The sequence below is a fragment of the Ctenopharyngodon idella genome, chromosome 20 (genome assembly GCF_019924925.1).
Source record: "Ctenopharyngodon idella isolate HZGC_01 chromosome 20, HZGC01, whole genome shotgun sequence".
NCBI lineage: Eukaryota > Metazoa > Chordata > Actinopteri > Cypriniformes > Xenocyprididae > Ctenopharyngodon > Ctenopharyngodon idella.
Genome location: NC_067239.1, coordinates 19704675 through 19729205, shown reverse-complemented (window position 1 = coordinate 19729205; position 24531 = coordinate 19704675). Strand labels below are relative to the sequence as shown.

Genomic DNA, 24531 nt, shown 5'->3' with positions numbered 1-24531 from the left:
TGAAATGCTGTTTTGGTCATTCTCTAATGCCTGAGCAAAGTCTGTCGTTAAAGTGGTTCAGTGTAATTCCATCCCAGAAGCGCCTCACATGATTACGTTCACAAACACTAGGCATCTGAATGCAAGATAACATGACAGCATTTATTGGGTTTCGTCTGCGTGCTTAAAGGCGCAAGTAATTTATTATATACAAAAATTATTATGTACAGTGGCTTCTACTGCAACAACTTCCATTTTTCTTAGTGATATTTAGCACCAGTTTATCAGGAAGTGGCGATTTTGTTCTCTTCGACTCACTGGATGGAAACAGTGCTTTATTCGCAAATGTTTTATGCGATATTCCAAATTTGCGCACAGCAAATTTAAGTGTGAAAAAAATTACCAATATTTCAGATTCTGCACTATTTCTATATATAGATTGTCAGATGTTCATTTAATAAGCAAAAATTACAAATACTAATATACTAAAATTCATATTTTTTTTTAATAAAATTTTAATTTTTATACTGATAATACAATTTGTGATGAAAAATGTATTGAATTAGAAAAATGCAAAATGAACTTTTGAACCTTGTGTATTTGAACTGGTTTGTCAGCTGTTTTACTTTTCAGTCAAAATCGCCTTTATTTTAGCTTTCAATTTTTGTTTGTGCTAATCAACATTATGCCACTAATGTAGTCGACAGAGCTAGTAACATTCCTTATATTTAATAGAAAATTAAATAAATGAGATGAATCAATGACTTTCAGAGTTAGGCAGCTTCAGCTATTGGACAAACTGACTTTATTAGATTTTAGCCCTGCTAGTCAGTGCTGTTTTACTTTTCAGTCAGTGTTAATGTACATTTACGATGTGTGCAGGCTGTCCTGTCTCTTGAGGGCCATATGGATGACGGGCTGACTCTGCAGCTCTGCCAGCACGAGGAGTCCAGGGCGGCTCGCATCATTCGTAATACTACCCATCTCTTCACACAGTTCATCAGGTACTGGATTCAAACTCACTGGGCTCAAATAGTACAATACAAATGTTCCTCCTCTCATAACTGAGTGCCATTTGGAACAAGAATACCATGAGACTAGTTATTATTAAATTCTGAATGCTTAATATTAAAATATTTAAAAATCTGAAATAATTATTTAAATAAATATTGATAATATTCTTTATTATCCTGGGCTTAGGGGTCTGGATGGTTTGAATGGAGAAAAGTCTACAGAGGTGACTCTGCCTGTCTGTGAAGTGCTACAGACCCTCAACGACCTCATCGTGTACTTCCAACAGCCAGACTCTGAGCTGGAACATGAGGAGAAACAGAGGCAGCTTCGATCTCTCATCAAGCGCCAAGATCTCTTCAAAGAGGAGGTTTAATACAACTCACGTATGCTTTATTAGATTCATGATTATACAATGTACAGGGTGACACTTATTATGATTATTTTAGGGAATGCTAACCCTGGTCTCACACTGCATTGATCGACTAAACGTGTACAACAGTGCTGCTGAGTTTGAGGAGCTAGCTGGTGAGGAGGCCGGAGAGGCGTGGAAGGACATTCTCAACCTCCTCTATGAGCTTCTGGGTAAGAATTCAATCACATGTCCATAGCCTTCAGCTGTTCACAGAAGGTGATGATGGAGAGATATGACAGTTATTAGAGGCAGTTAAATAGCAATTCTATTCTCTTTTATCACCTTGTTGTTGACTCTCAGCCTGATTTATGGAGGGCAAACATACAGTTAGAGAAGAAGGACCTTGTTCAAGATATTAAAAGTTCAGATTGAAGCAAAATTGCTTCAGAAATCTTATATGAAGACCATTTTATTTCTGCTTCTTTTCCAATTTTTTTGTAGATCCTGAAGCATAAGTAATGAAGTTTCAAGTAATGAAGATTACTTTCAAGTAATGAAGATTTTTTATGGTTTTAGGTTTAACTATAATAACCCTTATACTTGTAAAATATATTGAATAATGTGACAAATAATGTTCTTAGTCTTTCCTTCCTGTGACAGAAGATACAGTAGTTTACTATAAATTAAATAGAAATTAAATTAAGTTAAATACAGTTTGTTGTGTAAACAAAATAACAATAATGACCAGGAAAAAATAATTATAAACCATCCCGCGTACACCGTGACTCTTATTCTGAAATGTCTGCAGTCTGCACTGTAGCAGGCTGCTCATTTAAGTTCAGATGAGGGAGATTAAATATGCATTCTTACAACCGTCTAAAACATATTACCATATAAACATTGTGTAGTAAACATTGTCATAATTCATCAACATTAGCTTGTAAGCAATCGCTTGGCATAAATGTGCACTATTCATTATTTGCGAAGCAGTCTGAAGTCCTGCTGGGTGAGCCTGTAGAGCGCACAACAGCGCCGCGTTTCCTGCGGTTAGATCAGCACATTACACTGTAAGATGTGCGCATCTTCCACACAGGACATCAGAGCAATCCTGATTGGATATCTTCCCAAACCGTCCCTCTCTATCATTTTTGTCTAGTTTTTATTCGTTGACGAAAATAAGAGTGGATTTTAGTCATAGTTTTAGTCATTCAAAACGCATTTTTATTTAGTCGTCTCATTTTCGTCTGTGAAAAAATGTCGTTGACGAAAATTATGACGAAAATTTTTCGTCAACGAAATTACCACTGCACCAAAGTTGCATGATTTCAACGTCACCAACAGTGTTGGGGAAAGTAATGCGTTACCCCGTTAAAAAGTAACTAATTACTTTTTATAGAAAGCAATGTGTAACATTACTTTTGCATTACTTTTTCGCACCTTAGCTGGCTTTGGCTATTTCTCTTTTTCAGACCAGCTTGCTTTTTTTTTAATCACAAGTGTAAAGGCCTTTTCGCAACAAATATGGAATGAAAAAGCAAAAAAGATTGCCGATGTATGATCCTTGCACACCAAAAGTGAAAATAACAAGTGTCAGATTGAAAGAAATCAAATACATGCCTTTACAGTAGAGGGCACAACACAAACACACCTTTTAGCTGCATTCATTGAGTTTTTGACGACTTTTTATTTAAAATTTACAAATAAAATTTACAAATTTAAAAACTGTATTTATAATAGTTTGCAAGAGCATAAGTGTAAACACAATGAGGCTGTAAAAGAAGACTAGTGTACACAATATTCTGTACTGTTCACATTATGTTATGTCGTAGAATAAAATATAAAAATATCTTGAGTTTATTTCAGGATTTTAAACAAAAACCCATTCTAACCCAATGACTTTGGGGCGTTGAAACCGGAGGTCCAAAAACGTATCTTTAGTTGTTGATTTTTGTTTGAATTTTTAACATCACATCAGGATCCATTGAGCATAAACACTCTCCTTGGTTCTCCTTCACTGGCTTGGCATTTATCAGAGCCCCCATCGAGGCTCGCTCTGAATTTTGCTCGCTCAGAGTTGCTGAGGTCACCCTCGAGAGGGGCCGTGCAGAGACTGTCTGGCGAACATCAGCGTGATACATTAGGCTAGTGACAACAGCCAGTTTTTAACGGCTCTATACGGGTGCATTTGCTGCCTCAGGAAGCAGCTCTTTTTGGGATGTTTGGGCTTCAAAACCGCCAAAACAATCTCCCAGCAAAGTGCCTTTATCTCTAGGGTTGAGTTTGATTGATTGCTCTGAGAAAAATTGTCTAGGTTAGGATTACTCCTATTTAGTATTTTACACACTCACACACCAGAAGGTGCTTTCATTTCAGAACATGACCATTCAAGGGGGAAACCTTGTGTGAAGGATAGTGAAAGGGATTTGTCAAGGTATGTAGGAAAAACAGTGTAACTTATTGCCATTGATTTTTGACCATTAGCCGCTCTGATTCGAGGCAACAGGACCAACTGCACACAGTTCTCTCGCAAGCTGGACTGGCTAGTCAGCAAGCTAGAGCGATTGGAGTCCTCATCAGGTAAATACCACCATACGTCAAATTAGACACATACATTAGCACTGATTATAGAGGGGTTATACATTAACCAGTCTGACTTACGTAGCCATAAACTGAGTGATGCACCGTCAGCATCTGCACATATATCAATGGTTTTAGCTTTGGCCCATGTCACGGCAGTATTACATGGGATTCATTGCAGCATGTGGACAATATTCATTATAAAATCAATAGTAATTTGCTTATACAACTCTCTGCTATCTGATTATGCCTTTATCATTCTTTGTGTTTACTGCAATGCAATATTAATAAAGCAATTCTATACAGGAATTTTAGAGGTGCTTCATTGTATCCTCATTGAGAGTCCAGAATCTCTGAACATCATCCAGAAGGCCCATATCAGATCCATTATTTCTCTGCTGTACAAGCATGGGCGCAACCACAAGGTCAGCATTTGCTGTTTTTACAAACACACACACGCACAGATTATGTATGGAGTAGAGTATGGAATATAAAGGATGTTGCTGACCATCCAAAGTCTTTAGATGGAAACTAAGACCTGCAGTCCTGAGTACTATAAATATTATATGAAGAGCTGAAAATGCAGTTTCATAGATAAATCGGTCAGATTTATTGTGAATCTATACATTTTTTTATTATGGGGAAGACATACACTACCAGTCAAAAGTTTGTGGTCAGCAAGATTTTTAATGTTTTTGAAGAAAAAATTATTTTATGCTCACCACAGCTGTATTTATTTGATCAAAAATACAGTAAAAACAGTTTTACTGATATTTCATCAGTCATTAATTCAGTATTCAGTGTCACATGATTTTTCAGAAATAATTCTAATATGCTGATTTGGTGCTCAAGAAACATTTCTTATTATCATCAATGTTCAAAACAGTTGTGCTGCTTAATATTTTTGTTTGAAACCATGATCATTTTTTGTTAGAATTATTTGATGAATAGAAAGTTCTAAAGAACAGCATTTATTTGAAATAGATTTTTTGTAATATTATTAATGTCTTTAATTTCTTTAAAAAAGAAAAAAATCTTCCTGACCCCAGATGTTGAATAGTAGTATAAAAAAATAGCTTAAACTTCACAAGATGCAATGGTGCAAACATCCAGACATTTTAACAAGGGGCCGGTGTAGACCCTTGCTACTTGACTTGAGAATTCCTCTGTCTTATAAAATGTGGGTCATGTAAACTCGTAAATACATTCTAGGAGCTGCACAGCATGTTATGCTAGCAAACACTCTCAAGTGTGCACTTAAGAATATGCAGGCACAAGACTGTAAAGTTGTACGTAGGGAAAATGTGCAGTATGAAATGTGTTTGAAGCAATAGCAACAGCATTGTTAAAATGTATCCCACACTCCTTTGTAGATTCTAGATGTTCTCTGTTCCCTGTGTGTCTGCAATGGTGTGGCTGTGAGAGCCAATCAGAACTTCATCTGTGATCACCTGCTTCCCAGGAGAGACCTGCTGCTCCAGACACGTCTGGTCAATGATGTCCAAAGGTAGACAAGCCAACACTACCCCCCCCCACACACACACACACTCCATTTGCTCCATTCTTGTTTTACGTGTAAACTTTTTTTTTTTTTTTTGGGGGGGGGGATTTTTGAATAAAACAGTTATGTGCCATTTTTCTTGTTTTACAAGTTGTGCCATTTTTCTTGTTTTACAGATTTTTACAGTATATATTTTACTAGATCACATGACAAAACACAGATTAAGACAATTTTTTTTTTTAGTGAAGCTCATTGTCAACACACAAACATCTATAATGGACTTAATATTTGTTAATAATTTATGTATTTTTTTCTGTAATTGCAATGTGATCTCTGTTTATACAGTATGAGACCCAACATCTTCCTGGGCATGAGTGAGGGCTCTGCGCAGTATAAGAAATGGTACTTTGAGCTGATCATCGATCAAGTAGACCACTATGTGACCAGTGAGCCCACCCACCTTCGTGTTGGCTGGGCCACCACCAAAGGCTACGCCCCTTATCCAGGGGGTGGAGAGGGTTGGGGAGGAAATGGTGTGGGTGACGATCTTTACTCCTACGGTTTTGATGGGCTTCATCTGTGGTCAGGTACATTTAAGGCTGTTTTACCCATGTTTCTCACTAGCTGATCTAATATGACATTAAGAACAATGCATATATAAATGTGACTCATAAATCATTTCTGATACTCTTGTTTGAGCAGCAGTATTCACACAAATCTACTAAATTTTTTATTCTCTCCACGTCCGATAGGGCGAATCCCACGGGCCGTGGCCTCTATTAACCAGCACTTGCTGAATTCAGATGATGTGGTGAGCTGCTGTCTGGATCTCGGAGCCCCTAGCATGTCTTTCCGAATTAACGGTCAGCCCGTTCAAGGCATGTTTGAAGACTTCAACGTAGATGGCTTCTTCTTTCCCGTCGTCAGTTTCTCTGCAGGGGTCAAGTGAGTTTCTCCAATATAAAGTGCCCAGCACTGCTGATCTGTCGGGTTGAGTAACAGATGCATAAATAGCAAGAAGGAATATGGTAAGATTTACAGTATACATACATTTTAATATTAATGAGGACAAAATTCTGCAGTAATCATTCAGCGTGTGTTTCTGTCATTTTTACTTCGAGCATAGCACTTCTGAAATTATTGTACAAGAGTAGTTCTGTGTGACAAACCCTTTCTTCTTTCGCTTTATGTTCAATCAACAGACAAAGGCCATTACTCTTTTGACTTCTCAACCAAATCCAAACAAATTAAGTAGCACCAAGACATCTTTGGACAACTCTGTGTTGCTATTAGGATTAATCAAGTAATTGACCATGAGTTTAAATGCCGTCTTTCTTTCTTTTTCCTCAAGGGTCCGTTTCTTGTTGGGTGGTCGCCATGGAGACTTTAAGTTCCTGCCTCCAGCAGGCTATGCACCATGTTATGAAGCCCTGCTCCCCAAGGAAAAGATGCGTGTGGAGCCTGTAAAGGAGTATAAAAGAGATGTGGAGGGAGTGAGAGATCTGCTGGGCACCACAGAGTTCCTGTCCCAGGCTTCCTTCATTCCTGTTCCTGTCGACACCAGCCAGGTGAGATATTAACTGAGTAATTCACCATATTTTTACACACTTTTTACATGTTCTCAAGCTCTTCTAGTGCTGCTCAATTAATTCAAGATTAATCAAAGACTAAAATGGCTTAGTGTGATTATACAAAGACAGACATAAATATTGGTATTGTAAATTTACAGTTGTATTGTAAAATTAAAACTGTTCTTTTGTTGTTCTTGTTGTTGTCTTGTGATCCAGATTGTCCTGCCTCCATATCTTGAAAATGTGCGGGACAAGTTAGCTGAGAACATCCATGAGCTCTGGGGCATGAACAAAATAGAGCTTGGCTGGATATACGGCAAGGTAGTAAACATTTTAGGGGACTATAAAAATACTAAACAGCATCGTCAGAATTTCTCAGCAAAAGCAAAATCCTCTCTGTACGACACAAGCTCAGGATGATTTCTGCTGTGTAACTTGAACTACTGGAGGAATTCAGAGGAGGATAATTGAAAATGTCAGCCTAAATTGAGAGTCCTTGGCTGCAGCCTAAATGAATATTTAAGCATCCTGAGTAGCTACACAGCAGATGGGCATGCAGATCTCATTTTCAGATAGTAATGGCAAAAGGAAAGCACTTTGATCCGGTTTTGTTTCTTCCACTGATCGTTGCAGGAGAGTAACTCCAGAAATTGCAGAGCACAGTGGAAAAGCACTCCGATATGACAGAGCTTTGCAGTATTACAGTAGTTAAGACAATCTTAATGAGCAGCATGCTGTCCAAGAGCGTGGCAGAAAAATGAATTATGGTTGAGCGCTGCCATTACTCCTGAGGCCAGATCTTAGCATTTATTAATAACAAATATTTCAGAGGCCCAGCTGGTCTCCGATTAATCAGATTTTAAAGACTTTGCTGGCTCAAGGTGGCACAGTTGTGAGTGTGTGGGGTTACAGGACAAGAGCGACTTGGCAAGCACAATGCCACTTTCATTCTGTCACCATTATTCAATCCTAAACGCTTTAGCATTCTCTCGCATCACATCAATCTAAAGAGTTTGATGGGTCATGAATTAGAGAGTGGTATTAGTTTTGCAGTATCTGACTCAAATCTGTCCTTGCTGATTTATTATTTCACTCACTTATTAATATATATATATATATATATATATATGTATAAAATGCTATTTTTTAGGTTCGAGATGACAACAAGAGACAGCACCCTTGTCTTGTCGACTTTTCTAAACTGCCAGAAACAGAAAAGAATTATAACCTGCAAATGTCAACTGAAACTTTAAAGTGAGTATTACCGCAATGTATTCCATGATATAGACTTGCATGTACTGTAAAAGGCTGTAGTTTGGGCCATGATTATTAAAATGCTTATTATAATTAAATGCATGTCAGTAAATATTGATAGGCTGTGGCTGCAAATTCATTTCATCTCAATACCGCTTCTAGACTCGGCAGTATTTAGATTGAAGCTCAATGAGGTGTTGAACAGATTCATTTCTGTTCATTAGCAGAAACATGCACTACTTCATGTACTACTTGTCATTTCCTCAGTTTTCTGAAAGTTATTCTTTTTCAGGACCCTACTTGCTTTGGGCTGCCATGTTGCACAAGTCAATATAAATGCTGAGGAAGACCTGAAAAAGATGAAACTCCCCAAGAAGTAAAACTAGCACACATTTTAAAACCAATACCATAAAGTTTCTATTTCAGCTAGCTATCTAAATGAAATTTGATTGATGAACGTTTTAATATTGTGAAATATTTTTTTTGTTTCTGCTTTAATACCTTCCCTGCTTGTATCCTAATTCATTTAAAGCTACATGATGGCAAATGGTTATAAACCTACACCACTAGAACTTTCTGAAGTGAAACTGACACCTGGTCAAGAGGTTCTAGTTGATAAACTGGCTGAAAACGCTCATAATGTTTGGGCCAAAGATCGTATCAAACAAGGATGGACCTATGGTATTCAGCAGGTAAAAATGTCCTTTTCATTATTCATTAGATATGATGTTGCCTTAAGTGCATTGACAAACAAACCCGTTAAGAATGATTAAAAGTAATATGAACATATTTTTCCCCCCATAAAGTTGTTTGCAATCATGTGTTTTGCATTTTATTCGAAGGATTTGAAAAGCCGTCGTAATCCACGGTTGGTGCCATATGCTTTATTAGATGAACGCACTAAGAAATCGAACAGAGACAGTCTTCGAGAGGCCATCCGTACTTTGGTTGGATATGGATATTTCATAGATCCACCTGATCAAGAGAGTGAGTTTTAATGCATTCTCTCTCTCTCCCTCTCTCTCTCTCTCTCTCTATACAGTATATACTGTGTATACAGACGTGGACTTCACCAGATTGCATGTTTCATCTCTTTCCATAGGTGTTTGTTGGGATTCAGATCAAGGCTCATAGAAGGCCATTTCAGAACAGTCCAGTATTTTGTTCTCAGCCATTCTTGCTTTTAGCTGTATGTTTTGAGTCATTATCCTGTTGGGGGACCTATGAGCTGTGACTCAGACAGAGCTTTCTGACGCTTGGCAGTACATTTCACTCCAGAATGCCTTGATAGTGTTTAAACTTTATTGTGCCCTGCACAGATTCAAGGCACCCTGTGCCAGACGGAGCAAAGCAGCCTCTTCTCTTTGAAAGCTTAATTTTTCCGTCTGTGAACACAGAGTTGATATGCCTTGCCAAAAAGCTTCAGAGGACATTCTCCCAAAAGCATTGTGGCTTGTCAATGTGCATTTCAGCAAATTCCAGTCTGGCTTTTTTATGTTTTTCTTTTACTTTTAACAGTGGAGTCCTCCTGGGTTTTCTTTCATGGAGCCCACTTTTGCTCAAAAAGCGACGGATGGTACTAATAAACGTGTGATACTAATTAAGCAAAGCAGTTAGTTTGATTCATCACTATAATACAATTATTTGTATTTCTTTTCTAGGGGTACCAACAAATCTGTTCAGACCATTTTAGAATATCTCTGTAGAATAAACAAACATTGATATCTTTTCACACTGTAACGCGGGGTGATTCAGAAAGACGAAGTATCCAATTGCAACTAAAATGTTTATTAACCAACAACACAAGATTAAAACCAGCAAAAACAGAGTAAATCCAGACACTGTGCAAGGCAGGGAAGGACAACACCGGACTCTGAACAAAAGAAAACACAGGGGTATAAACATACAGGATAACAAGAGGCTAACAAGGAACCAGTGTGGGTAATGAATCGCTATGGAAAATAACAAGTGTGACTTTGGAAACAAAGTAAACAGGAACAAAACACAGGAAGTGGACACTGGGAGCAATGGACACAGAAAATACACTTCAAAATAAAAGTCCTAAACACAAGACAGGGGAAACGAGACAGGAATTGTAACACACACTTTCTTTGCATGACTCTTTGACATACCAAAGGCATGCAGATATACATGAGACAGTTCCTTTTAATTTACTCAACTTTCAGGAGGAATGAATAATAATTTAATGAGCTGTAAGGGTACCAACAAATTTGTCCATGTCTATATATATATATATATATATATATATATAAATAATTGCAATAAATAATTTCATTCTTTAGCTGCTCACAATGGAGAAAAGGATGGCATTGAATCTATCCGTCTCTTCCGTGTGGAGAAGACCTATGCTGTGAAGACAGGGAAGTGGTATTTTGAGTTTGAGGCACTCACTGGAGGCGACATGCGGGTTGGCTGGGCACGGCCTGGGTGCAGACCTGATATGGAACTGGGACTAGATGACCAATCCTTCGTCTTTGATGGCTACAGGGTGATTATCTGATACTGTCACATTGTTATGTTATTAGTTTTATTTTTTTATTTATAGTGGTACAAGATATTGAGGACATACAGTGAAGTCCAAAGGATTTTCAGTGTGGACTGTAAACACATTCAAAATGTACTGAACAAAACAGAAGTATTTTCTCATGAATCTACATTCAATAAGATCTTCCGAGCGATCAGAAAATAATCGAATAATGTTTGCTAATAATGTATTAGTCAATAATGCTACATGATTTTAATAGTTTTGATCAAATCCAAAAATTGCTTGCAGGGCCGCCGGGTGCATATGGGCAGTCATTTTTTTGGGAGGACGTGGAATAAAGGAGATGTGGTGGGCTGCATGATCAACATGGAGGATAAATCCATGATATTCACCCTGAATGGAGAGATCTTAATCACCAACAAGGGCTCTGAGCTCTGCTTTGCTGACTTTGAAACCGAAGATGGTAAACAGACAATAATCTTCATAAAAACAAAACCTGTAATATATATTATATTACTTAAAATGTTGCATGGTCAAAATAAAAGTAAAGGAACGTGGCATTCATTTAAGTGACTGGTCACTGGTTTTCAGACCTACCTTGAAAATAATGAAACAAACTGACCTTTGTCACCCCTAGGGTTCATTCCAGTGTGCAGCCTGGGTCTTTCCCAAATTGGTCGCATGAACTTGGGGAAAGATGCTAGTACTTTTAAGTACTACACTATGTGTGGCCTTCAGGAGGGCTTTGAACCCTTTGCTGTCAACATGAATCGAGAGGTCACCATGTGGTTCAGCAAACGCCTGCCTACATTTGTTATTGTGCCAGAGGACCACCCCCATATTGAGGTACAGTTATATGTTGAACTTGTGGATTATATCCTAGGACTGTCTTGAACAAACCGGGATGGGTTCTTTAATTGGCATCCCTTTGTGTTTAGGTTACTAGAATAGATGGGACTGTGGACACACCTCCATGTCTAAAGGTTACACACAAGACATTTGGCACCCAGACCAGCAATGATGACATGGTCTGTTGTCGTCTGAGCATGCCTGTTGAGTTCCACTCTGGCTCTCGGAAGATCACTGATATCAATGAGGTGATCGCTGAGGGCCAAAGAGCCAAGAAGGACGATGGTGGCAAGATTGATTATGGCAGCATTACAAAGGTAAAAAAAAAAGATTATACTTAAGTACAGTACTTGCATCTGCAGACCTTTTGTTGTCTGTGAAGCTAACTCTTAACACAACACCTTGTTAACACTAATCCATTACATTTGAGAATAATCAAAGAACCTTATTATTGTGCTTATTTGACTTTTGATGTACATGTACTTGTGCCTTAGTACTTCTACTCTGTGAGAGTGTTTGCCGGACAAGATCCATCATCAGTTTGGGTGGGCTGGGTAACACCAGACTACCATTACTACAGCAAATATTTCAGCCTCAACACAGTTCGCACCGTCACAGTAACACTGGGAGATGAGCGGGGACGTGTTCATGAGAGGTCAGTTCAAAAGACTGGTTCTCATTACCCTAATGAACACCAAAAGAAACCCCATCACTGCAGATTGCTGTTCCGTTTTCACACAGTCGTTTTCACACGTCTCCAACATATATTAATAGCTCAGAAATGTTGGGAATTTCTCTTGATTGATGCTCATTGTTGTCTTTTTGTCATCTCTCTTAATTCAGTGTGAGGAGAAGTAACTGTTACATGGTCTGTGCTGGCGACATTTTCAGCAACTCCACAGGCCGTAGTAACACTGATCTGGAGATTGGCTGCTCCATAGATCTTGCCTCTGGCCTGGTCTCATTTACTGCCAATGGCAAAGAGCTGCCTACTGCATACCAGGTAATCTCAACTTCTAACTTTTAACAAAATGGGAAATAGTCGCTAGACGTAAATAACATACAGAGCTTAGTCTGTTAATGCAATATAATAATGCAAAGCTCACTACAAGAGTAAATTATTCAATAATTCAATTCACTTTTTCAGGATTTTTAATTTCACTATTAATGCTGCTATAAAGGTTTGCTAAAAAAAGAAGCTAAAATAAAAATTATAATCTAAAGATACAGAAAAATACAGTTAAATTGAACTATATTTTTGGTTTAAATCTCAAAGACACTTTATTTAAATTTCTTTAAATAGATCTAATAAAATTGAAAATGACTGCATTTCAGTGGCAGTCAGTTTGGTGATATTTGATGTTTAATGTACAGTTATTTTGGACCAATGAGATGTCACGATGTGCAAATCTACCCCAGTACAACAATGGTACATACACCAAGTGGTTTATAAAATGGCTGCATCTGAAATCACATTCTCTGCACTAAATTGCATATTTTTACTCAGTTTGGGCCTCTGAATAAAATTGAGGTGTTTATTTCCTCCTTGAGTATGAGCTCTATTTTCTCACTCTGTCATACTATATGAGACATAAAAGCCTGATGTATCAAATATAATACTCAACACAAACTTTTTTCATTACCATTTTGTCTAAAAGTTCGATGAACTGTTCCATTAAAAAAAAAAAAAAAGATTATTATGTCAGACCTTACAGGGTTAAGCATTTGGAGAGTCACTTGGGTTGAAAGTGAGACTTTCCAGAGTGCTAGTAACAGCTATTGCAATATAACATTAATGAAGCCCTGTGCTCAGTCTAGTCTTAGTTTGCCTCAGGCTCTGATTTCGAATCAGACTCACAATAGCAATTATTTAAAGGCTGTATAATGTCTGAACAGACTGGATTTAAATTAATAGTAGTGCAACACAAGTAGTGTGCAACACTTGCTCATCCAAATAGAGCAAGTAAACTATAATCATAATGGTCTTCATATGCTTTCTGCCTTCTTAGGTTGAGCCTAACACTAAGCTCTTTCCTGCTGTGTTTGTTCAACCCACGAGTCCCAACCTCTTCCAGTTTGAGTTTCCAAAAATCCCAGTAAGTCTATACAATTAATGTATTCAAGTTACTCTATTTCACATATTTTTAATTTACTGACATCTGCATCAATTGTCACACAGGATGCAATGCCCCTGTCTTCAGCCATCTTTAAGAGTTTACAAAGAAACCCAGAGCCCCAGTGTCCTCCTCGGCTGGATGTCCAGACAATTGTGTCCGTGCTGTGGAGCAGAATGCCCAACACCTTCCTGTCGGTGGAGACAGCCCGCGTGAGTGAGAGGCATGGCTGGGTGGTGCAATGTCTGGAGCCCTTGCAGATGATGGCCGTGCATATCCCAGAGGAGAACAGGTGATGCATTACTCATACACTCGGTTTTACACATTGGCAACTTTGTGATCCTGGGAATGTGACCTTTCATTGAAATAAAACCCCTTAAGTGCTCATTTGGCTCCTACCTCAAATGCCAACTGAGTTGGATGATCTTAACCTACTTCCTGTTTCCCCCACCCTAGGTGTATCGACATCATGGAGCTGTCGGAAAATGAAGATCTACGGCAGTTCCACTACCACACTTTAAAGCTTTTTTGCGCCCTTTGCGCCCTGGGCAACACTCGCGTAGCTCACGCCCTCTGTAGCCATCTTGACCAATCGCAGCTCCTGTACACCATTGATAACCAATACCTGAGTGGTCAGCTACGTGAAGGCTTTTACGACGTCCTCATCAGCATTCACTTGGAGACAGCCAAAGAGGCCCATCTAATGATGAACAACGAGTTTATAATCCCAGTGACGGATGAGACCAGGAGCATCCGCCTCTTCCCTGACGACTCAAAGCGTCACTCTCTTCCTGGAGTGGGCCTAAGCACCTCACTTACTACTCGCCTCAACTTCTCCCCTCCGTGTTTTATTACCACCAAGCGCATTCAGCCTCTCTTCAGCCCTCAGATCCCTCTGGGTATCCTGAAGGAGAAAGCCATTAGTATGCTGACGGAAGCTGTACAGGGCGGAGGCGCCCACATTCGAGATCCTGTGGGCGGAAGTGTGGAGTATCAGTTTGTGCCTATTCTCAAGTTGATTGGCACACTGCTGATAATGGGGGCGATGACCAGCGAGGAAGTTAGAACCATTCTGCTTCTCATCGACCCCAGTGTGTTTGGGGACAGTAAGGAGGAGGAGGAACAGACAGCAGTTGCGGAACAAGGAGCTGAAAAAGAGGAGGCCACCAGTAATGAAGAGAAGGCTGTGGAGGCTGGGGAGGAGGAGAGTAAAGACTCCAAGCAGCTTCCCAAAGGTCTTCTGGAGAAGAGCTTGCCCGAATCTGTCAAACGCCAGGTGAATGACTTGTTATCTTGATCGTGATGACCTGTCGTTTGCCATGCAAATCATTTTCTGATTAATGTCCATATTATGGTAAAACTTCATTCTGAAAAAGATGTTTACAAGCTATTGGAATATGCTTGCTCTTGACATACTAATAATTTTGGACAGAAATGTAATCATTATTTAATAATTTAAACTAATGTACTCAAATTTTCTAAAAAATATATCAAGTAAAAGTAAAATTGACTAACTAAATAAATAATAAATAAAAAAAGTAAATCAAATCTTCTCTAAAACAGTGTTGTCATTGTTAACTAAAACTATTAATAGTCATTTTCGGTAATTTAAATAGAGCTAAGATAAAACAAAATATAAATATTAGATGAAAAACTTAAAAAAAAAATTAAAATGAAAAAGGTTGCCTCTGCAACTAACTGAAATAAATAAGTTTAAGTTTAAGTACTAAAATTGCTAAAACTAAAAATTAAATAAAGCGATATAGAAATATTTTAAAAACAAACCTAAAAATGACAAAAGCACATAACAAAGTTACTAAAACAAAGATAAATTAGAATGAAAACTGAAAATATGAAAATAAAAATATTTAAATTTAAAATATTATGAAATATTATATGAATAATGCTAGAACAACAATTCTCTAAAGTGTTTACTTAACTTTTGTCTGTATATAATATCACCCATAATTATCAGGTTAATGCTTTACATTACAAATTTACATGATTCTTCTGCATGTAAACAAGTATATTGAGTATGAATGAATATATGGTTGTAACTGTAAAATCTTTCTGTGGAAGTGAATATTTCTAACCAATTTTTCAGGCTTTTAACCACAACTCTCTCATGCTCGTCTAAAATAAGTATATTAGATATATGCATTCAAATGAAGTGGGTTCTGTTTGTTTATCATGCAGATGTGTGAGCTCCTGCACTATTTCTGTGACTGTGAGTTGAAGCAGCGCATTGAGGCTATCGTGGCCTTCTCAGATGATTTTGTGTCCAAGCTGCAGTACAATCAGAAGTTCCGCTACAACGAGTTGATGCTAGCCCTCAATATGTCAGCTGCTGTCACTGCCAAGAAGACTAGAGAGTTCCGCTCACCTCCTCAAGAGCAGGTTGGCCTTCATCCTAGACCCACATAGAGCCACATTCTTAATAAAGTTCAGAAGATCCAAAGACATTTAATGACTCTTGAACACTTTAATGACAGACTTTAGATCATCTCTGATGTCTTCATCACATGTAGCATGCTTCGCTCATTATGCGTTTCACTTCACTTCCTTTGTTGTGTAATTCCAGATATATGGTTTTTATGTTTATAAAATGTATATAAATGTTTTTATTATACAAAACTAATTTAAGCAGTTACACTGGGTTGTAGACCAAGGAATGTTCCTCCTGCTGTCATCATGTTTCTTCTCATTTCTGAGTACAACTACATTCTTTTGGATGGGAACTAGAAAACAAACACCTTGGCATCAGAACATATTTGGCTTTTATTTGAATTTGTAGAGCAAGTAAACCAGTGCCAAGGTCTTGACTTTATTTTCTTTTGATTTGCGCTTAGCACAGCTCCAAGATTGATTCAGAATGGACTTTTTCCAGAATTATTCATGTTTACTTTTTTTAATTACGCGTCTGTTTCAGTCACTGAGAAGATGCATCTTCTGCACCCACTCCATTATTCTCAGAGCCACTGATTAGGACTACTTGGCAGAACGGATCACCCTATTTAAAATACACAGCACATCTACTAACTGAGAAACCCCCCTGTAGTTGAGCCTACGTGCCCACCATAAGCTCATGTTGGAAATAAATTTGTCTGTCTCTGTAACCAGGGCAACAGAAAGGTTTCTTACAGATACAGCTGGTTTCCATTAGAATGTTACATAACTTCTGTGAAAGGTTAGGCTTATGAAATCTATATTTCATGATCCATCGTATTTAAAAAAAAGAAGACAGAAATGTATTTCAGATTACTTCTCAGTTTTTGTTTTGGTGAAGTGATGCTTTTGTTCCTGAGGCAGCATATCATTTTTCATTGCAGATAAACATGCTGTTGAACTTCAGTGCTGGTGATGATTGCACCTGCCCTGAGGAGCTTCAAGAGGAACTTCAAGGCTTCCATGATGACCTTCGACTACATTGTGGTATGTATTTATCCAGTCTTTCCATTGTCCACCTCCATTCTCACCCCATATTTCTCTTTATATAAGTGTGTTGAAAGGTCAAATCAATTTCAAATCATGATTTATATGAGCTTCTGAAGTTTCCATTTTAATTCTACTTCCTTGAATTCAGGTTTAAAGGGGACCTATTATGCCCCCTTTTACAAGATGTAAAATAAGTCTCTGATGTCCCCAGAGTGTGTATGTGAAGTTTTAGCTCATAATACCCCACAGATCATTTTTTATAGCATGTTGAATTTGCCACTTTTTGGGGTTGAGCAAAAATGCTCCGTTTCAGCGTGTGCCCTTTAAATGCAAATGAGCTGCTGCGCTCGGCCTAAGAGGGCGGAGCTTCAAGAGCTCGTTCTCCCCTGTCAGGAGTCAGTCAGGACGACAGAAACTGCGAATATATGCTGCATGGAGATAGAACAGGTATAGTTTAGTTTAATTACGGTTATAACTTATATTATCTTCTTGTTTTTATCCACTATATTAGTACAAGCCAGTTTACCGATGAGTTTCATAACATTTATTGTACTTCACACAAAAGATGAAGCGCCTGTTTTCACTCTAGAAAATCTCTGTAAGAGCTTAATAAAACACAGTGCAAGTGTGCATTAAAATATTATCCATAAACTCTCTCTCTCTCTCTCCCTTGCATTATCATCAAGATACACAGCGAAGTACACAGAAACACTCGTTACAACTAACAGTAAACAAATATATAAAGACCTTATGCCTTTTCAGGCGGTGCTTAATAAACTGGTAAACTTTATATCTGTAAATCAACTTAGATGAACTGTAAAAAAGTGCTCTCACCTTCATTACTGCCGTATCCAGTATCACTCTGGAGACCGTATGTTTTGTATTGTCCCTTTGTATTGACATTCTGTCCGGTGTGAAATGATTCGTGCAGACATAAACGAATTTCGGTAGAGTTGAGGGAGCATTTTTTTGGAAACAAAATGAATCCACCTCGTCTTCAGCGGCTCAGATTTAGGGAGTAAATGGAGAGAGCTATGTGGATTAATCATCCAGCTACAGAACATCTAAAACGCTTGGGAGACGTTCTTGTCAGTGCAGCAATGGCGGACTGTACAACTGGCTGTGAACTCGCTCAGGGCGGTTCTATGTTAAAACGGCAGTGTCTGTCAACATTCGTGGGCGGGGCCTGTGGCTAATGTGACGTCACATTGCCAGGGATCCGGAAACGGCTTGCTCTGAGACACTGCTTATGATTTATGGGGATTAAAAAAAGGAGTGGTTGGATTTTTATCATTATAGGGTGGTTGTGTACACACACTGCCTACACATTTATGTCCAAACACCATGCAAAAGTGAATTTTGCATAATAGGTCCCCTTTAAATTAAAAACCTACAACTTGTTTTTTCACAATTCAAATTCAGGAATTAAAATTTTAAAGGTATTATTAATTAAACCCTAATGTCATGAAATGCCAGCTGCAGCACAAATAATTGGAAGAAGCAGATAAAGTGAATAAATGAGGCATTTATATAGCACTTTACTATGTACTACTGTACACCCAAAGCGCTTTACAATCGTATCAGGGGGTCTCAACCACCACCAGTGTGCATCATCCACTTGGATGATAAAGTGTTCATCTTTGTGTATATATGCAGGCATCCCTATGGAAGAGGAGGAGGAGGAGCAGGACACATCTCTTAAAGGCCGCCTGATGTCCCTGGTATACAAGATTAAAGGTCGTCCTCAAAAAACTGAGGCACAGCCAACTGAGCAAGAGCAGGCTGCTCCTAGTAAGGCTCTTTTCAAAAACAAATTCTTCCAACATTTTTTTATTTCTTACCCTTTTTTTTATGCCTTTTGTTATGCTGTATCTGGTTATAAAAGACTGTCTCCTAAGGGCCAGAACATTCTAAACCAAAGTGTGCAAACATTTCTAAAGAAAAAATACTTCTAGGCTGCTTATTAAGCAAAGAATTAACATTGTTTAAATTGTACAGAATGTGCTTAAAGGGTTAGTTCACCCAAAAATGAAAATTCTGTCATTAATTACTCAATCTCATGTCGTTCCACACCCTTAAGACCTTAGTTCATCTTTGGAACACATATTAAGATATTTTTGATAAAATCTGTTGTGCGCCAAAAAAACAAATAATGACTTTATTCAACAATATCTAGTGATGGCCGATTTCAAAACACTGCTTCATGAAGCTTTGAAGCTTTAAAAATCTTTTGTTTCGAATCAGTGGTTCGGAGCGTGTTTCAAACTGCCAAAGTCACGTGATTTCAGTAAACAAGGCTTCGTTACATCATAAGTGTTTCGAAATTTCAATGCTTCACCACTGGGGGTCGTGACTTTAGCAGTTTGAAACATGTTCTGAACCTGCTGTTGGGGCTAAAGGCCCAATAATTAACATGATAATGAACAGCTGGATGACTTTTCCATTTGTTGACATAACATTGTTAGATTCAGATGGTAAATATTATATATTAAGTTGGGTGTCCACCTTAGAGATAATCACCATATTATTATTATATTAATCATATCATATAATAAAATATCATTTATTGTTACTACTGTAAATCTATATTAAATTATTATGGTATCTCCTTCAGTGCTTTCAGAATCTTTACTTTCTAAAAATTATTTTGTTTCTGTATTTTTAATATATATTTTTATATTAACACACAGTATTTTAGTGACAGTATATATATATTGAACAAAAATTAATTCTTTTATTTATCAAAATAAACAGAAAATAGTACAAACTTTGCTTAAATGACAAGTATTAACTTAGACATTATTAAAAACATATGATTTTAGCTTAAGTATTTGTATCAGTACTGTGTGCCTTTTGCCCCATGCTGGTGAGCCTTTTACCTCGTGTGTGGGGTAAAAGGCCCCCCTCGCCACCTCATACATTTATAAGATTTTTAATCAAAATAAACCACTTTTATGATTTATTTTCACACAAAATCTGTTGCTCCATAAATGTTCAACACACACACATATATATTTTTTCTGCATTAATTCCCTATGGGAGTAGTGAAAAACAGTTTTTCTTAAGGTGTGCCTTTAGCCCCGTTGTACCCTATACATGCAGTATACGGCACTGGTATTAAGTGTTATGTCTTTGTACAAAAGGTCATCAAAATCATCTGGTTAGAAATTTATTTCTACTGTGTATTTGTTTTATAGCCTCCAAAATGAAATGCAGTCAGTACTGAGCTGCAAATAAGCATAAAAGGGTATTAAGATGGCAAGAATATTAACATAGACTTAAATCATGTTACCAGCAATGGGTGGACAGGTACGTATTAAAATGGATGTAATTTGCTGATGTTGGATAAAAAGCGCCAGTGCTGCACTCTCTCTTGATGAGAGGAGTATGTGATTAGAGCAGCTATTCTAAGAACAGCATACAGGGGCAATATATGAATAGAAAATATTAATAGATTTAACGACATACACTAATGGTCCTCACAAATTAAGCTTGACTAGAGCAGAGGTCTAAAACCTCTTTTACATTATTTTAATTTAATATTACAGATTAAATTTAGGCTTTTATTCAGATATAAACATTGATCAGCAAACATAAACAAAGGTTCAACCGTACATGCTTGACGCACGAGAAACCTCATTGGTTCTTGCGAAAGCTCAAACGTACTGCGTAACACACAAGAATGAACCTTGTTGGAGAATAAAAGCCTAAAATAACTGTTCAGCGTATAAAGCAATCGTGTCTCTTCAGAAATTTGGACTAAACAACTTTTTGAAGCGTCAATGTGGTAGTTGCCTAGCTGTCAATGGAAGGAAATAAATCACTCAGATTTTATTAAAAATACCTTCATTTGTGTTCTGAAGATGAACGAATGTCTAACGGGTTTGGAACGACATGAGGGTGAGTAAATGATGACAGAATTTTCATTTTTGGGTGAACTAAACCTTTAATCCATATTCAGTTCTTCACATTACAGGGATCTAATTAAAAGCAACAAAGTTGAAAAACATACCTAAAGATACAGAATCCTAAAAAATGCTAATATATTTTTTTTCTTATTCTTTTTTTGTCTCCTCCAGCCAACCTGAAGGAGCTGATATCTCAGACTATGGTCAGCTGGGCTCAGGAGTGCAAAATCCAAGACCCGGCACTGGTTCGCAGCATGTTCAGTCTTTTGAGGAGACAGTATGATGGCATCGGTGAGCTGCTAAGGGCTTTGAGGAAGAGCTACACCATCAGTGCCAAGTCTGTAGGGGATGCAATCAACCTGCTGGCCTCATTGGGCCAGATCCGTTCACTACTCAGCGTCCGCATGGGGGAAGAGGAGGGCCAGCTTATGATTGATGGCCTGGGGTAAAATTTCATCTTTCAGTCTTTACGAGGTTTGCATCCTACTGAGGATGCACAATATTTCTGTACCATACTAGTTATCAGTTGACATTAAGTCGACATTATTGAGATTTTTAAATGGTCGATATCGATATTTGTGCATATTCATTTGCCCTATTTTTACATTTAGATTTGCTGTCATCTAATACTCACTTAAAGTTAATTAAAAAAAAGTAATTATGAACACTGTTAAATGTAATCTTCAAATACTGTACATTTTAAAATGATTGATTTCAGTTTTCACTGTTTTATTTTAAATTTACTTAGACATTTATTTAAATTATTTAAATCATTTTAAATTATGATGATAAATTATTTATTTAAATGCATTTAAAATGATTGATTTTATATTTTAGTTTTATTTTCTAAATTTATTTAGACAAAATAGTAAATAATTTTAATATCCACCATCATCTTATTGCATCAGCTAGAATACAGCTACATCCTATAAAGTGTTTCTCTTATTCTTGCATTCAGGGACATCATGAACAACAAAGTGTTTTACCAGCATCCAAATCTGATGCGTGTTCTTGGCATGCACGAGACAGTAATGGAGGTCATGGTCAATGTGCTAGGTGGAGACAAGAATAAGGTACTATTTTTTGAGCCATACTGCCCCAAAAGTGCTTTTTCTGTAGTGGGGTGCACTGATGTTCTGTTGATGTGACGTGTTATATTCTGACGGTTGTAATGCACATACTTAACAAGTTTCTTCTGTCCATTTTATCAAGTGGTAAAAAAACAAGACTATGATAATACTGATTTTTTATGATCATAATAAGATCCCATGACTCACTTGGACACTTGTGTGTCCAGGCCAAACCCCTCTCAGTCAGATCTTCTTAAACTAAACACGATATCTTGAGGGATAACATGTAGAACATAGGCAAATACAGTACCTATGGTGCCTTGTGTCTAACAGTTTAATACCTTCTTATGCTTAGGGGTGGCAATAGGGCGAAAGCTAAGACAAGGAATGGGTCGCTTCTCATGCCAGACCTTTTTGGGGTTTGTCGGGAGTCTGGGATGTGAATTAATACCACTGACTATGTCAGATATGACATTGCCACAGTGTCTCTCATTTCTGCTTGGCAGCCTCATTAAAGAGGCCTGACGCAAAGGGACGTGGGTTCCAGGCATTTAGGGTGACCATATTCCCTGCTCAGATGAAGTACAAAACATATTTGCTTGTATTCACGGTGGAGCCTCACGTCTCGTATTTCAGTCTGGTTTAGCTGTCTCGGGGGGTTCTTTCGATATCTCAAGTATGTTACATTACACACATTTAGCCACAGCGTGAGGACACGCACGCAAAAAAGACGAAAGATTAATTTGAAGTGTGAAGGAAATGATCTCCATCTGTGCAGAAGTAAAATGAATGCTGTTTTTAACTCTCAGGAGATTGCCTTCCCCAAGATGGTGGCCAGCTGTTGTCGCTTTCTGTGCTACTTCTGTCGCATCAGCCGTCAGAACCAGAAGTCTATGTTTGACCACCTGAGCTACCTCCTGGAGAACAGCAGCGTGGGGCTGGGTAATCACACACACAAACACACACACACACACACACACACAGTTCTTTAGAGATGCAGGTCAGGCAGGGCTGAATCACAGTGTCTGTGTTGCCATGTCCACTTATTAAAATGACTTTGGGCTGTTTGTTTCATGGTTTTTAATATACAAATACAATCACGTATTTGAGCTTGCAGTGGGGCGCAAAAATGAGATATGCCACAAATACTGTACTGCATAGGGGCACAACTCAAAGGAAGGCGCCAAATGTTTGTTACTTAACCCCTAAAAATGAGGTAGTTGCTATTGTGCTCCATAGCACAATAAAGGCCACTAATAGCAGTTAACAAATATCCACACTCTGTGTATCATTATTAACCGCTGTATTTATTCTTATGTATATATTTTACTTTATTCCTGTGATGGCAAAGCAAATTTTCAGAAGCCATTACTCTCGTCTTCAGTGTCACATGATCCTTCAAAAATCATTCTTATATGCTGATTTGGTCCTCAAGAAACATTTCTTATTATCAATATCAAAAACAGTTGTGCTGCTTAATATTTAGTGGAAAAAAGAATACATTTTTTTTTTTTCAGGATTCGTGGATCAGGAAAGAACAAAAGAACAGCATTTATATGAAATAGAAATCTTTTGTAACTTCATAAATGACTTTACTGCCATTTTTGCTCAATTTAATGTGCCCTTGCTGAATAAACGTTTTATGCTACAATAAATCACATCAATGAAACAGGCAAATCTCCTTGATCCATAAACACCTCCCTAAAAACAAAACTGCTGCTTATGTTGGTGCAGCAACTCATTAATTTCAGGCTTGTTTTGTCAGACCAGGTCGCTTGTTTTTCGAGCAAGATCTGGCAACACTGAACAGTGCGCTGTTTTGACTGTGAATAATAGCTTGTGCAGCTGAGAGCACCTGACTCTGCAGGAGTCGTTTCCTATAACGGCACATTAATGAGCAGCTGAGAGCCCACTCACACCTTTATAGTCCTTATCACCCCAAGATCAATGACAGGACAGATCAGATCAGATGAAGATAATGCCGCAAGCTACAAACCAGGGTGTGATCTTCATGCTGCATAGATAGTGTTGTGTAGCTGCCGTTTTAGTCATCATTTTTAATTTCAGTAATATAAGCTCACTGATTGGGTTATACAGAGCAGCTGAACCAAGTTGAAATCAGATATGCTGTCAAATATGTAGGAATTTATGATTGCAAACAATAACGTATAGAGATTATATCAATCAGAAAAAATTGAATATAACTATATATTTCCTAAAATTACTTTAGAAAACTGTTTTTATACAAGTTACAATAGCATATTATGATAACATGGACAAAGGGGGGAAAAAACTTGCCAAAAAAAGTAAAGACTGCCATCTGCTGGTGATTGTGCCTTATTAAAAATCTGCTGCCCCTCTTGGCCTATGGATATAATGTTGGTTTCTTATTTCTCTCCAG

General features: G+C 37.8%; 1 protein-coding gene across 8 annotated transcripts in view; it reads left to right on the top strand.

The window, feature by feature from the left end:
- ryr3 (ryanodine receptor 3) overlaps nt 1-24531 on the top strand; it is a 101038-nt gene that overhangs the window by 28873 nt on the left and 47634 nt on the right. For all 8 annotated transcript variants that reach the window (XM_051874141.1, XM_051874139.1, XM_051874136.1 and 5 more), the window contains 29 exons: nt 862-983; nt 1180-1360; nt 1440-1575; nt 3827-3922; nt 4229-4347; nt 5296-5429; nt 5769-6010; nt 6176-6368; nt 6775-6991; nt 7211-7315; nt 8145-8248; nt 8541-8624; nt 8781-8940; nt 9091-9235; nt 10552-10757; nt 11043-11217; nt 11392-11600; nt 11693-11920; nt 12098-12258; nt 12447-12606; nt 13613-13699; nt 13783-14009; nt 14174-14993; nt 15914-16114; nt 17047-17149; nt 18809-18943; nt 21232-21505; nt 22019-22133; nt 22940-23072. In XM_051874141.1, coding sequence (XP_051730101.1) covers nt 862-983; nt 1180-1360; nt 1440-1575; nt 3827-3922; nt 4229-4347; nt 5296-5429; nt 5769-6010; nt 6176-6368; nt 6775-6991; nt 7211-7315; nt 8145-8248; nt 8541-8624; nt 8781-8940; nt 9091-9235; nt 10552-10757; nt 11043-11217; nt 11392-11600; nt 11693-11920; nt 12098-12258; nt 12447-12606; nt 13613-13699; nt 13783-14009; nt 14174-14993; nt 15914-16114; nt 17047-17149; nt 18809-18943; nt 21232-21505; nt 22019-22133; nt 22940-23072 — 5272 coding nt within the window. The remainder of the gene's footprint in view (nt 1-861; nt 984-1179; nt 1361-1439; nt 1576-3826; nt 3923-4228; nt 4348-5295; nt 5430-5768; nt 6011-6175; nt 6369-6774; nt 6992-7210; nt 7316-8144; nt 8249-8540; nt 8625-8780; nt 8941-9090; nt 9236-10551; nt 10758-11042; nt 11218-11391; nt 11601-11692; nt 11921-12097; nt 12259-12446; nt 12607-13612; nt 13700-13782; nt 14010-14173; nt 14994-15913; nt 16115-17046; nt 17150-18808; nt 18944-21231; nt 21506-22018; nt 22134-22939; nt 23073-24531) is intronic.